At 45.6% G+C, this 16000-nt stretch overlaps 1 protein-coding gene across 1 annotated transcript in view; it reads right to left on the reverse strand.

The window, feature by feature from the left end:
• LOC144503050 (hemicentin-1-like) overlaps positions 1-16000 on the reverse strand; it is a 390871-nt gene that overhangs the window by 257743 nt on the left and 117128 nt on the right. The window contains exons 14-17 of the mRNA XM_078227553.1: positions 15655-15768; positions 6327-6485; positions 6008-6202; positions 1315-1410 (exon numbers count right to left, since the gene is read on the reverse strand). Coding sequence (XP_078083679.1) covers positions 1315-1410; positions 6008-6202; positions 6327-6485; positions 15655-15768 — 564 coding nt within the window. The remainder of the gene's footprint in view (positions 1-1314; positions 1411-6007; positions 6203-6326; positions 6486-15654; positions 15769-16000) is intronic.

Here is a 16000-nt window from a genome sequence, read left to right on the forward strand (position 1 = left end):
CAAAGGAGAGATGTGGATATAAAGGGAAACACAGAACTGAACATTACCACGTGGAGCGCCAGGCGTGCCGTGTGAGTCCAACACCAGCCTGTTTGATTTGAGAGAAATGCCCATGTCCCAAGAGCAGAATACCTCGCTGGTATAAAAATGAACAAGGAATGACTATGTCATCAGGTCCATTCTGCCCCAACAATCACTAAAATCTGTCAGAATTCTGCTGGCATTCAGGAAAGCTGACTTTTCCAAATAACAGGACAAATGGTAAAGGTAGGATGGGTTAGCACAGATTAACAATGGGCTGAAAGCCCCCTCCCTCTCATCCAGCACAAGATCCGGTCTCCCTTTCCTGAGCATGTGGAATAAAGGGACTGAGAGAGGTGCAGAATAAAAATCAGGACAGTCTGCGTGCAGTAATATTCCCAAGCTAGACGTGGCACGGCTAAGTACAGTATGGAGCCCACTAGCGTTATCCTCACTGCACCCCTTACAACTCTAAACCCTGTCATCACCACTTCGTTCAGCTGCCGCTAGAACATTGAGTTTTGGCCACCTGGTCAGTAGAATGATACAAGAACCAGGGAAAAGGTTGCAGTGAAGATTCACCAGGACTCTATCTGGCACGAGAGCTTTCAGGCAGAAAGATTCAAAGTGTTATGGATTTTTTTCACCAGAACTGAGATGATTTGGGGCAGCATGGTGGTTAGCACTGGTACCTCACAGCGCCAGGGACCCAGGTTCAATTCCGGCCTCAGGTCACTGTCTGTGCGGAGTTTGCACATTCTCCCCGTGTCTGCGTGGGTTTCCTCCGGGTGCTCCGGTTTCCTCCCACAGTTCAAAGATGTGCAGGTTAGGTTGTTTGGCCATGGTAAATTGCTCCTTAGTGTCAGGGGGACTAGCAGGGTAAATATGTGGGGTTACGGGGTTAGGGCTTACGTGGGATTGTCGTCAGTGCAGGCTCGATGGATCGAATGGCCTCCTTCTGCACTGTAGGGATTCTATGATTCTATTACGGGTGGCCTGTAAGGGGTCTTTCAAATCGCATTAAGATAAATAGTGGAAATTCGATTCCACTGCTTAGAGCGGTGGAAATAAGGAGGTATAAATTAAATGCAATCTCTAAAATAATGAAGTGTTGATGGGAAAAGGTTCTTCACAGAACCTTTGATGTGGAATTCTAAAAAAACACAATTAAATATTGGTTTGAAAAGGAAAAATATTAGAAAGGTAAAGGGTTGGGTAGGTCATGTAAAGAAAAGACATGTTATGTACGGATCCAATGGACCTATTTCTGGGCTATAATGTTCTGTGACTCACCAAGGCCAGTGATGGTCAGTGCTACCTCTGCCCGGATCACTCCAAACCGGTTCTGCGCCTCGCACACATACCTGGCTTCATCATCCACCCACACACCTGTAAAAAGGTAAAGAGAAGGTGTAAGGCAGAGACATCTGAGGAAGGGGAGCGGGGAGAACCAGACACCGCGGTTGACTCATACCCTAATGAATGCTTCAATTTATTAAAGTTAAAGTTTATTTATTTGTCACAAGTCTCTTTCTCTACACCCTAGCTATGACTGTAACACTACATTCTGCAAACTCTTGTTTCCTTCTCTATGAACGGTATGCTTTGTCTGTATAGCACGCAAGAAACAATACATTTCACTGGATGTTAATACATGTGACAATAATAAATCAAATCAAGTAAGGCTTACATTAACACTGCAATGAAGTTACTGTGAAAATCCCCTGGTTACCACACTCCGGCGCCTGTTCGGTACACTGAGCGAGAATTTAGCATGGCCAATGCACCTAACCAGCACATCTTTCGGACTGTGGGAGGAAACCGGAGCACCCAGAGGGAATCCACGCAGACACGGGGAGAACGTGCAGACTCCGTACAGGCAGTCACCTGAGGCTGGATTCGAACCCAGGTCCCTGGCACTGTGAGGCAGCAGTGCTAACCACTGTGCCACGTGCCGCCTCAATCCATGGCTATTAATAAATGGAATTAAACAGAATTGTGTCTGTGAATCGTCACAATAAATTGTCAGGTTTTATTTTGTGGGATTAGTGAGAATAGGGGCGGGAGTTTCCAGCCTCACTCATCCCAAGACCAAAATCAACGGACCTTTGCATGGTCCATGTCCCGCCTGCTCCGATTCCCATGGCAAGCCGAGCGGGAAAATTCCACCTAGGTATGTATCGAATCAACTTTACACATTATGTGACTTTTTAAAAATTCTTTTTTGCCCATGTTGTTTTGTCGGGAATGGGACTATTTAATAAGACATTTTATGTGAATTTATGGATTCTGGGTCTGAATGCAGACTGCGCTACAGGGATAAATATCTGGGATAAATATCTCTGCTGAATATGAGGTGAGGTTGGACAGTCGCAGTTCACTTTCTTTGTTTCATTCCCTCTCCTAATGTTGACATGGGAATATTCAATGGTCCCAATAGCTTTTGTGTGCCCAGCAATGTTGCTGTGTTGTGTCCAGTGTGTGGGTGAAGCGCATTAGCAAGATATCCACTTTTGTGTGCTGGTTTGCTTCTCATTTTCAGGCCAACAGCGATAGAGTCATAGAGGTTTCCAGCATGGAAACAGGTCCTTCGGCCCAACTTGTCCATGCCGCCCAGTTTTTATGACAAAGCTAGACCCAATTGCCCGCATTTGGCCCATATCCCTCGATACCAATCTTACCCATGTAACTGTCTAAACACTTTTTAAAAGACAAAATTGTACCCACCTCTACTACTGCCTCTGGCAGCTTGTTTCAGACACTCACCACCCTCTATGTGAAAAAAATGCCCCTCTGGACACTTTTGTATCTCTCCCCTCTCACCTTAAACCTATGCCCTCTAGTTTTAGACTCCCCTACTTTTGGGAAAAGATATTGACTATCTACCTTGTCTATGCCCCTCATTATTTTATAGACCTCTATAAGGTCACCCCTCAGCCTCCTACGCTCCAGGGAAGAAAGTCCCAGTCTATCCAGCCTCTCCTTATAACTCAAACCATCAAGACCCAGTAGCATCCTAGTAAATCTTTACTGCACTCTTTCTAGCAATGTGAAAAAGAGTGAGCCAAATGTGACCTTTATCCTTGTTGGTACAAATCTTTCCACTGGCAAGTCCTCTGTGTGAATCCTATAGAGAAGTTATCATTTTCACCAATATTACTATATGAGTGTGTGTGTGTGTGTGTGTGTGTGTGTGTGTGTGTGTGTGTGTGTGTGTGTGTGTGTGCACGCGTGTATGTGACTGCAAGGTTCAGTAAAGCGTTCACACCCAACCCTTCAGAAGCGTTGAGTGTAAAAGCACATATTTGAAGTGCAGAAAAGCAAAGCTAGGATGGGATACAAGAAAACAATGGGAATTTGCATGAGGAGATAAGGAAGGTTTGTTTGTGTTTACTTGTATTTCAAAGAGAAATAAAGGGAGGTTTACCGCTGGCAAAGATCAAAAATGAATAAAGCAGTGTTATTAACGTCTATTCCTTCCCAAAAGCAGTGGCCAGAAAGACAATTTTCTAGGCAAGGTAACTTGCAAAGAAGGTTAAGAACAATAGATTTATAGATGAAAGGGAAAATGCGCTGGGACAGTGAGCAGCCTCAGGGGGGCAGCACTGGGACAGGACACAGCCTCAGGTAAGTGCCTATTTGTTCCTGAAAGTAGGGTTTTGCACATCGTTGAATTTTCACTGCCGTACTAGTGCGGGAGATCTGCCCTGTGAAATATTTCCACAACAACAGCAATGGGTGCCTTGTGGTAATAATACTGGAATACTGAAATCTATAGGGACTATTGCCTGAAAAACGGTGTTTAATTGTGAGTCTAAAAAGTAAAAATCTTTTGGGAAATATTGTGAGGCTATTTCAGCTGTGTAAATAGAACATAGTAAGAAGTCTCACAACACCAGGTTAAAGTCCAACAGGTTTATTTGGTAGCAAATACCATAAGCTTTCGGAGCACAGCTCCTTCATCAGATGGAGTGGTCCATCTGACGAAGGAGCAGCAAGCTCCGAAAGCTTATGATATTTGCTACCAAATAAACCTGTTGGACTTTAACCTGGTGTTGTGAGACTTCTTACTGTGCTTACCCCAGTCCAACGCCAGCATCTCCACATCATAAATAGAACATAGAACAGAGAACATTACAGCGCAGTACAGGCCCTTCACGCATAAAACAGCTGTGACTGATACGGAATTGATATGCTGAACTTTGACATTGTATCCGTATAAGAGACCAGGCTCTCTAAGAGCGGATTACTAAAAGACAAACAGTACATGTTTTGTTTTTCTGCGAGTTGTGACGATACTGTGCCTTTAAGAAATGTATTTTCATCATGTTTCTCTGCAGGATGTTTTGAGCAATCCCTGGCAATTTGTTGGAGCCATAAGCTGGAATTTTACCACCAGAATCGGGGCGGGCGAGGCTCACAGAACGGCATTCTCCGTTGGCCTCGGGCAGGATCTTAGGAGCGTCGGGAGGGCGATGCGGTAAAATTCCGGCAATAGTGTCTACTGACATCCTGTATTGTTGCTGCAAAGCATAATTGTTCCTAATGTTGGTTTCAATCTGAACTAATGCTGTTCTGCTGTTTTCCCCTGGGATTTTGCAGAGTGGGGCTTCGTTGGAATGATTGGCAGGTACGGTCATGTGACGGGGAAGCTGGGCTTGTCACAGAATATTCAAGCTCAGAAGCTGCTGGAAGCTGAGAGAGACAGCAGTGTTTCTCCCCCACTCTGAGGTTGGAGATTCTGGTGTCTGGGTGGCTGTTTTTGGAAGTTACCAGAGGCTGGGTTTACCTCTCTGAGGTTTGACTGTTTTTCTGCAAGTTGTGATGATACTGTGCCTTTAAGAAATGTACTTCCATCATGTTTCTCTGCAGGAAGTTTTGAGCAATCCCGCAAATTCCCTCAAAATCCCTCAAAAGGAGGATACGTCCTGTACTAAAAACTGCTGGCTTGGATTTCTGTCCATAAGTGTTACATAGAATCATAGAATCCCTACAGTGTCGAAGGAGGCCATTCAGCCCATCGAGTCTGCACCGACCACAATCCCACCCAGGCTCTATTCCCGTAACCCCACATATTTACCCTGCTAATCCCCCTGACATTAAGGGTCAATTTGGCATGGCCAATCAATCTAAGCTGCACATCTTTGGACTGTGGGAGGAAACCGGAGCACCCGGAGGAAACCCACGCAGACATGGGGAGAATGTGCAAACTCCACACAGACAGTGACCTGAGGCTGGAAATGAACCCGGGTCCCTGGTGCTGTGAAGTTGTAGTGCTCACCACTGGGCCACCGTGTTGCCTCCATACAGAGCTGAAAATCAAGCATCACGTGAACATACTTGTTTTTGTGCTAACGCTGGAGAAGGGTGTATGTATGTGGGATATTGCTTTACATTGGAACAACAGAGATAGCTAGCTGGTAGGAGTTATACTGTGTTGCGTTTAAGTCTTGTAATTGGTAAAAGTTATGCTAATTCTTTTTGTTATATTTTTAACTGTGTTCTTAAATAAGCTTTGTTTGATAAAAGCTTCCTAGTGGGTCACTTGAATCATACCTGGAGTGAAACACCTGATGCTTACCCTAATGCCAAAATCAAATGTAAAACTTAGGATCTAGGCTAACTTCACAAAACACCTTGGAGATTCCAGCCTGGTGTTAACAGAGTGTTCTTTGATTGGTGTGATTGTCTTATCTCCTCACCCACTGAATTGTGATAGATGTTAGTCATGGAAATATGCAGACATGGGGGTGAATTTTACCGTTCCCCCCCCACCATGGGAATCGGAGCGGGCGAGGGGCGGATCATGGAAAGGTCCATTGACCTCGAATGGGATTTTCCGGTTTTGGGACGAACGAGGCTGGAAAATCTGGTCCATAAAGTCTTGTGTGAGAACTGGCAGTTGAAACAGCATGACCATAGACATGCCTGTAGCCAGCTCGCGGCTCCTATTAGACACGGCTATCGGAGAAGCCCCTCTACTTACCCTCTATGAACAAGCTGCCCGACTCCAGCTGCCTGACAAAGCTCATTGTATCAGCCTTGGCAAAGATGCGCTGTCCATCAAGCCGTCGCCAGGTAACCTGGGGAGGGGGATCCCCCACCGCGCGGCAAGGCAGCGTCACGTTCTGACCAATGGTCACGGAGACGTCCGAGGGGGTCTCGGAGAACCGCGGGGCAGCTGGGAAAGGGGAGGAAGGAATACATCAGAGGCAGCTCACCGAGATCTGAGACATCTTCCATTAACCGCGACACAAAGAGCCGGTCTGTGATAAGTTTCTTAAAAGGTGCGGGTCGTAACTTACAGCCAACATCTAACATCACCGTGGCAGAGGAGGTGCCTGCCTCATTGGTGGCCACACAGGTATAGTCTCCAGCATCCATTTCCTGCACCTCCCTAATCCGCAACGTACCATCAACTGCATCAACTTCCACAAACGGAACCTGGGTTAGATCCAGATCACCTGCTCAGAGATACAGCTCAGTGTCACTCTCCCATACACATACAGATTTATATTTTCATAAAACATTTCAGAGCACAAGCCTGTCACCATTTGAAGTCATTTTTTTATCCTCCCTTTCTAACAATGTTTTTTGCAGTTATTTACATCGGGGTCGGAATCTCCACCCACACTAAACCTAACACCGAACCCCGGCAATGATTCCCACTCCGATTCTCAATCCTTCCACCAAATGGAAACACGTTATCCCCGTTGGCTGTTGCAACACCAAGAATATCATTGGTGGCTGCTCCAGAATTCCATACTCACAGATTAACCCTGAGTAATACGGCACTCCCGGATTGATCCTGGGTAATAATGTATTCCCAGATTGATCCTGAGTAATACTGTAATCCCGGATTGATCCTGAGTAATACTGTACTCCCAGATTGATCCTGAGTAATACTGTACTCCCAGATTGACCCTGAGTAATACTGTACTCCTGGATTGATCCTGAGTAATACTGTACTCCCAGATTGACTCTGAGTAATACTGTACTCCTGGATTGATCCTGAGTAATACTGTACTCCCGGATTGACCCTGAGTAATACGGCACTCCCGGATTGATCCTGAGTAATACTGTACACCCGGATTGAACCTGAGTAATACTGTATTCCTAGATTGACCCTGAGTAATACTGTAATCCTGGATTGATCCTGAGTAATACTGTACTCCCGGATTGACCCTGAGTAATACTGTACTCCTGGATTGATCCTGAGTAATACTGTACTCCCAGATTGACCCTGAGTAATACGGCACTCCCGGATTGATCCTGAGTAATACTGTACTCCTGGATTGACCCTGAGTAATACTGTACTCCCAGATCGAACCTGAGTAATACTGTACTCCCGGATTGATCCTGAGTAATACTGTACTCCCAGATTGACCCTGAGTAATACTGTACTCCCAGATTGACCCTGAGTAATACTGTACTCCCAGATTAACCCTGAGTAATACGGGACTCCCGGATTGACCCTGAGTAATACTGTACTCCCGGATTGATCCTGAGTAATACTGTACTCCCGGATTGATCCTGGGTAATACTGTACTCCCGGATTGATCCTGAGTAATACTGTACTCCCGGATTGACCCTGAGTAATACTGTACTCCCGGATTGACCCTGAGTAATACTGTACTCCCGGATTGCTCCTGAGTAATACTGTACTCCCAGATTGATCCTGAGTAATACTGTAATCTCAGATTGATCCTGAGTAATACTGTAATCCCAGATTGATCCTGAGTAATACTGTACTCCCGGATTGATCCTGAGTAATACGGCACTCCCGGATTGATCCTGGGTAATACTGTACTCCCAGATTGACCCTGAGTAATACTGTACTCCCGGATTGATCCTGAGTAATACTGTACTCCCGGATTGACCCTGAGTAATACTGTACTCCCGGATTGATCCTGAGTAATACTGTACTCCCGGATTGATCCTGGGTAATACTGTAATCCTGGATTGACCCTGAGTAATACTGTACTCCCAGATTGATCCTGAGTAATACTGTAATCCTGGATTGACCCTGAGTAATACTGTACTCCCAGATTGACCCTGAGTAATACTGTACTACCAGATTGATCCTGAGTAATACTGTACACCCGAACTCACCCTGATTAATACTGTACTCCTGGATTGACCCTGAGTAATACTGTACTCCCGGATTGAACCTGAGTAATACTGTACTCACAGATTGACCCTGAGTAATATTGTACTTCCAGATTGATCCTGAGTAATACTGTACTCCCAGATTAACCCTGAGTAATACGGCACTCCCGGATTGACCCTGAGTAATACTGTACTCCCAGATTAACCCTGAGTAATATTGTACTCCTGGATTGACCCTGAGTAATACTGTACTCCCGGATTGTCCCTGAGTAATACTGTACTCCCAGATTGATCCGGAGTAATACTGTACTCCCGGATTGATCCTGCGTAATACTGTACTCCCAGATTGTCGCTGAGTAATACTGTACTCCCAGATTGATCCTGAGTAATACTGTACTCCCGGATTGACCCTGAGTAATACTGTACTCCCAGATTGATCCTGAGTAATACTGTACTCCCGGATTGACCCTGAGTAATACTGTACTCCCAGATTGATCCTGAGTAATACTGTACTCCCGGATTGACCCTGAGTAATACTGTACTCCCAGATTGACCCTGAGTAATACTGTACTCCCGGATTGACCCTGAGTAATACTGTACTCCCGGATTGACCCTGAGTAATACTGTACTCCCGGATTGACCCTGAGTAATACTGTACTCCCGGATTGATCCTGAGTAATACGGCACTCCCGGATTGATCCTGGGTAATACTGTACTCCCAGATTGACCCTGAGTAATACTGTACTCCCAGATTAACCCTGAGTAATACGGGACTCCCGGATTGACCCTGAGTAATACTGTACTCCCGGATTGATCCTGAGTAATACTGTACTCCCGGATTGATCCTGGGTAATACTGTACTCCCGGATTGATCCTGAGTAATACTGTACTCCCGGATTGACCCTGAGTAATACTGTACTCCCGGATTGACCCTGAGTAATACTGTACTCCCGGATTGCTCCTGAGTAATACTGTACTCCCAGATTGATCCTGAGTAATACTGTAATCTCAGATTGATCCTGAGTAATACTGTAATCCCAGATTGATCCTGAGTAATACTGTACTCCCGGATTGATCCTGAGTAATACGGCACTCCCGGATTGATCCTGGGTAATACTGTACTCCCAGATTGACCCTGAGTAATACTGTACTCCCGGATTGATCCTGAGTAATACTGTACTCCCGGATTGACCCTGAGTAATACTGTACTCCCGGATTGATCCTGAGTAATACTGTACTCCCGGATTGATCCTGGGTAATACTGTAATCCTGGATTGACCCTGAGTAATACTGTACTCCCAGATTGATCCTGAGTAATACTGTACTCCCAGATCGAACCTGAGTAATACTGTACTCCCGGATTGATCCTGAGTAATACTGTACTCCCAGATTGACCCTGAGTAATACTGTACTCCCAGATTGACCCTGAGTAATACTGTACTCCCAGATTAACCCTGAGTAATACGGGACTCCCGGATTGACCCTGAGTAATACTGTACTCCCGGATTGATCCTGAGTAATACTGTACTCCCGGATTGATCCTGGGTAATACTGTACTCCCGGATTGATCCTGAGTAATACTGTACTCCCGGATTGACCCTGAGTAATACTGTACTCCCGGATTGACCCTGAGTAATACTGTACTCCCGGATTGCTCCTGAGTAATACTGTACTCCCAGATTGATCCTGAGTAATACTGTAATCTCAGATTGATCCTGAGTAATACTGTAATCCCAGATTGATCCTGAGTAATACTGTACTCCCGGATTGATCCTGAGTAATACGGCACTCCCGGATTGATCCTGGGTAATACTGTACTCCCAGATTGACCCTGAGTAATACTGTACTCCCGGATTGATCCTGAGTAATACTGTACTCCCGGATTGACCCTGAGTAATACTGTACTCCCGGATTGATCCTGAGTAATACTGTACTCCCGGATTGATCCTGGGTAATACTGTAATCCTGGATTGACCCTGAGTAATACTGTACTCCCAGATTGATCCTGAGTAATACTGTAATCCTGGATTGATCCTGAGTAATACTGTACTCCCAGATTGACCCTGAGTAATACTGTACTACCAGATTGATCCTGAGTAATACTGTACACCCGAACTCACCCTGAGTAATACTGTACTCCTGGATTGACCCTGAGTAATACTGTACTCCCGGATTGAACCTGAGTAATACTGTACTCACAGATTGACCCTGAGTAATATTGTACTTCCAGATTGATCCTGAGTAATACTGTACTCCCAGATTAACCCTGAGTAATACGGCACTCCCGGATTGACCCTGAGTAATACTGTACTCCCAGATTAACCCTGAGTAATATTGTACTCCTGGATTGACCCTGAGTAATACTGTACTCCCGCATTGTCCCTGAGTAATACTGTACTCCCAGATTGATCCGGAGTAATACTGTACTCCCGGATTGATCCTGCGTAATACTGTACTCCCAGATTGACGCTGAGTAATACTGTACTCCCAGATTGATCCTGAGTAATACTGTACTCCCGGATTGACCCTGAGTAATACTGTACTCCCAGATTGATCCTGAGTAATACTGTACTCCCGGATTGACCCTGAGTAATACTGTACTCCCAGATTGATCCTGAGTAATACTGTACTCCCGGATTGACCCTGAGTAATACTGTACTCCCAGATTGACCCTGAGTAATACTGTACTCCCGGATTGACCCTGAGTAATACTGTACTCCCGGATTGACCCTGAGTAATACTGTACTCCCGGATTGACCCTGAGTAATACTGTACTCCCGGATTGATCCTGAGTAATACGGCACTCCCGGATTGATCCTGGGTAATACTGTACTCCCAGATTGACCCTGAGTAATACTGTACTCCCAGATTAACCCTGAGTAATACGGGACTCCCGGATTGACCCTGAGTAATACTGTACTCCCGGATTGATCCTGAGTAATACTGTACTCCCGGATTGATCCTGGGTAATACTGTACTCCCGGATTGATCCTGAGTAATACTGTACTCCCGGATTGACCCTGAGTAATACTGTACTCCCGGATTGACCCTGAGTAATACTGTACTCCCGGATTGCTCCTGAGTAATACTGTACTCCCAGATTGATCCTGAGTAATACTGTAATCTCAGATTGATCCTGAGTAATACTGTAATCCCAGATTGATCCTGAGTAATACTGTACTCCCGGATTGATCCTGAGTAATACGGCACTCCCGGATTGATCCTGGGTAATACTGTACTCCCAGATTGACCCTGAGTAATACTGTACTCCCGGATTGATCCTGAGTAATACTGTACTCCCGGATTGACCCTGAGTAATACTGTACTCCCGGATTGATCCTGAGTAATACTGTACTCCCGGATTGATCCTGGGTAATACTGTAATCCTGGATTGACCCTGAGTAATACTGTACTCCCAGATTGATCCTGAGTAATACTGTAATCCTGGATTGACCCTGAGTAATACTGTACTCCCAGATTGAGCCTGAGTAATACTGTACTACCAGATTGATCCTGAGTAATACTGTACACCCGAACTCACCCTGAGTAATACTGTACTCCTGGATTGACCCTGAGTAATACTGTACTCCCGGATTGAACCTGAGTAATACTGTACTCACAGATTGACCCTGAGTAATATTGTACTTCCAGATTGATCCTGAGTAATACTGTACTCCCAGATTAACCCTGAGTAATACGGCACTCCCGGATTGACCCTCAGTAATACTGTACTCCCAGATTAACCCTGAGTAATATTGTACTCCTGGATTGACCCTGAGTAATACTGTACTCCCGGATTGTCCCTGAGTAATACTGTACTCCCAGATTGATCCGGAGTAATACTGTACTCCCGGATTGATCCTGCGTAATACTGTACTCCCAGATTGACGCTGAGTAATACTGTACTCCCAGATTGATCCTGAGTAATACTGTACTCCCGGATTGACCCTGAGTAATACTGTACTCCCAGATTGATCCTGAGTAATACTGTACTCCCGGATTGACCCTGAGTAATACTGTACTCCCAGATTGATCCTGAGTAATACTGTACTCCCGGATTGACTCTGAGTAATACTGTACTCCCAGATTGACCCTGAGTAATACTGTACTCCCGGATTGACCCTGAGTAATACTGTACTCCCGGATTGACCCTGAGTAATACTGTACTCCCGGATTGACCCTGAGTAATACTGTACTCCCGGATTGATCCTGAGTAATACGGCACTCCCGGATTGATCCTGGGTAATACTGTACTCCCAGATTGACCCTGAGTAATACTGTACTCCCGGATTGACCGAGTAATACTGTAATCCTGGATTGACCCTGAGTAATACTGTACTCCCAGATTGATCCTGAGTAACACTGTACTCCCAGATTGATCCTGAGTAATACCGTACTCCCGGATTGGCCCTGAGTAATACTGTACTCCCGGATTGATCCTGAGTAATACGGCACTCCCGGATTGATCCTGGGTAATACTGTACTCCCAGATTGACCCTGAGTAATACTGTACTCCCGGATTGATCCTTAGTAATACTGTACTCCCGGATTGACCCTGAGTAATACTGTACTCCCGGATTGATCCTGAGTAATACTGTACTCCCGGATTGATCCTGGGTAATACTGTACTCCCGGATTGATCCTGAGTAATACTGTAATCCTGGATTGACCCTGAGTAATACTGTACTCCCAGATTGACCCTGAGTAATACTGTACTACCAGATTGATCCTGAGTAATACTGTACTCCCGAACTCACCCTGAGTAATACTGTACTCCTGGATTGACCCTTAGTAATACTGTACTCCCGGATTGAACCTGAGTAATACTGTACTCCCAGATTGACCCTGAGTAATATTGTACTTCTCGATTGATCCTGAGTAATACTGTACTCCCAGATTAACCCTGAGTAATACGGCACTCCCGGATTGACCCTGAGTAATACTGTACTCCCAGATTAACCCTGAGTAATATTGTACTCCTGGATTGACCCTGAGTAATACTGTACTCCCGGATTGACCCTGAGTAATACTGTACTCCCAGATTGATCCGGAGTAATACTGTACTCCCGGATTGATCCTGGGTAATACTGTACTCCCAGATTGACCCTGAGTAATACTGTACTCCCAGATTGATCCTGAGTAATACTGTACTCCCGGATTGACCCTGAGTAATACTGTACTCCCAGATTGATCCTGAGTAATACTGTACTCCCGGATTGACCCTGAGTAATACTGTACTCCCAGATTGATCCTGAGTAATACTGTACTCCCGGATTGACCCTGAGTAATACTGTACTCCCAGATTGACCCTGAGTAATACTGTAATCCTGGATTGACCCTGAGTAATACTGTACTCCTGGATTGACCCTGAGTAATACTGTACTCCCGGATTGATCCTGAGTAATACTGTACTCCCAGATTAACCCTGAGTAATACGGCACTCCCGGATTGACCCTGAGTAATACTGTACTCCCAGATTAACCCTGAGTAATATTGTACTCCTGGATTGACCCTGAGTAATACTGTACTCCCGGATTGACCCTGAGTAATACTGTACTCCCAGATTGATCCGGAGTAATACTGTACTCCCGGATTGATCCTGGGTAATACTGTACTCCCAGATTGACCCTGAGTAATACTGTACTCCCAGATTGATCCTGAGTAATACTGTACTCCCGGATTGACCCTGAGTAATACTGTACTCCCAGATTGATCCTGAGTAATACTGTACTCCCGGATTGACCCTGAGTAATACTGTACTCCCAGATTGATCCTGAGTAATACTGTACTCCCGGATTGACCCTGAGTAATACTGTACTCCCAGATTGACCCTGAGTAATACTGTACTCCTGGATTGACCCTGAGTAATACTGTACTCCTGGATTGACCCTGAGTAATACTGTACTCTCGGATTGACCCTGAGTAATACTGTACTCCCGGATTGATCCTGAGTAATACGGCACTCCCGGATTGATCCTGGGTAATACTGTACTCCCAGATTGACCCTGAGTAATACTGTACTCCCGGATTGACCCTGAGTAATACTGTACTCCCAGATTGATCCTGGGTAATACTGTACTCCCAGATTGACCCTGAGTAATACTGTACTCCCAGATTGATCCTGAGTAATACCATACTCCCGGATTGACCCTGAGTAATACTGTACTCCCGGATTGATCCTGAGTAATACGGCACTCCCGGATTGATCCTGGGTAATACTGTACTCCCAGATTGACCCTGAGCAATACTGTACTCCCAGATTGATCCTGAGTAATACTGTACTCCCGGATTGACCCTGAGTAATACTGTACTCCCAGATTGATCCTGAGCAATACTGTACTCCCGGATTGACCCTGAGTAATACTGTACTCCCAGATTGACCCTGAGTAATACTGTACTCCTGGATTGACCCTGAGTAATACTGTACTCCCGGATTGGCCCTGTGTAATACTGTACTCCCGGATTGACCCTGAGTAATACTGTACTCCCGGATTGACCCTGAGTAATACTGTACTCCTGGATTGACCCTGAGTAATACTGTACTCCCGGATTGACCCTGAGTAATACTGTACTCCCGGATTGACCCTGAGTAAGACTGTACTCCCGGATTGATCCTGAGTAATACGGCACTCCCGGATTGATCCTGAGTAATACTGTACTCCCGGATTGACCCTGAGTAATACTGTACTCTTGGATTGATCCTGAGTAATACGGCACTCCCGGATTGACCCTGAGTAATACTGTACTCCTGGATTGACCCTGAGTAATACTGTACACCTGGATTGATCCTGAGTAATACTGTACTCCCGGATTGATCCTGAGTAATACTGTACTCCCGGATTGATCCTGAGTAATACTGTACTCCCGGATTGATCCTGAGTAATACTGTACTCCCGGATTGACCCTGAGTAATACTGTACTCCTGGATTGACCCTGAGTAATACTGTACTCCTGGATTGATCCTGAGTAATACTGTACTCCCGGATTGATCCTGAGTAGTACGGCACTCCCGGATTGACCCTGAGTAATACTGTACACCTGGATTGATCCTGAGTAATACTGTACTCCCGGATTGATCCTGAGTAATACTGTACTCCCGGATTGATCCTGAGTAGTACGGCACTCCCGGATTGACCCTGAGTAATACTGTACTCCTGGATTGACCCTGAGTAATACTGTACTCCCGGATTGACCCTGAGTAATACTGTACTCCCGGATTGACCCTGAGTAATACTGTACTCCTGGATTGACCCTGAGTAATACTGTACTCCCCGATTGATCCTGAGTAATACTGTACTGACCCCATGAACCAGACTCACCTCAAGAGCAGCTAATTCATGTGTCCTCAGTAATTCTCATCAATGTAAAGAGTTATTTGTCCAATGTGCCAGGCTCAGTGTGTGGTGTTACACATTTGCTGTTGAATTGACACAGATGGTGTATCCCTCTCCCCGCTACCAGCCTAATGAAGGCAGTTTGTCAAACTGATTCCAGCAAGTTCCGCACTGATGGTGATGCCAATACCTTTAAACCAGGCGACCTCAGGCTGCGGCACTCCTGCGGTTCGACATTCCAGCAATGCCACCTCGGCGACCATAGCGAGTACCACTGGATTGGGCACAGTAATCGCAGGAATCTCTGCAGGTGAACAGAGAACATCTGGATGGAATGGGCTCTGCTTCACAAAGACCTGATTCATAGAATCCTCACAGTGCAATAGGAGGCCATTCGGCACAGCGAGTCTGCACCAACCACAATCCCACCCTATTCCCATAATTCCACTGATTTACACTGCCAATCCCGCTGACACTAAGGCGCAATTTAGCATGGCCAATCAACCTAACCCGCACATCTTTGGACTGTGGGAGGA

Source organism: Mustelus asterias, chromosome 13 (genome assembly GCF_964213995.1).
Source record: "Mustelus asterias chromosome 13, sMusAst1.hap1.1, whole genome shotgun sequence".
NCBI classification, from domain to species: Eukaryota; Metazoa; Chordata; class Chondrichthyes; order Carcharhiniformes; family Triakidae; genus Mustelus; species Mustelus asterias.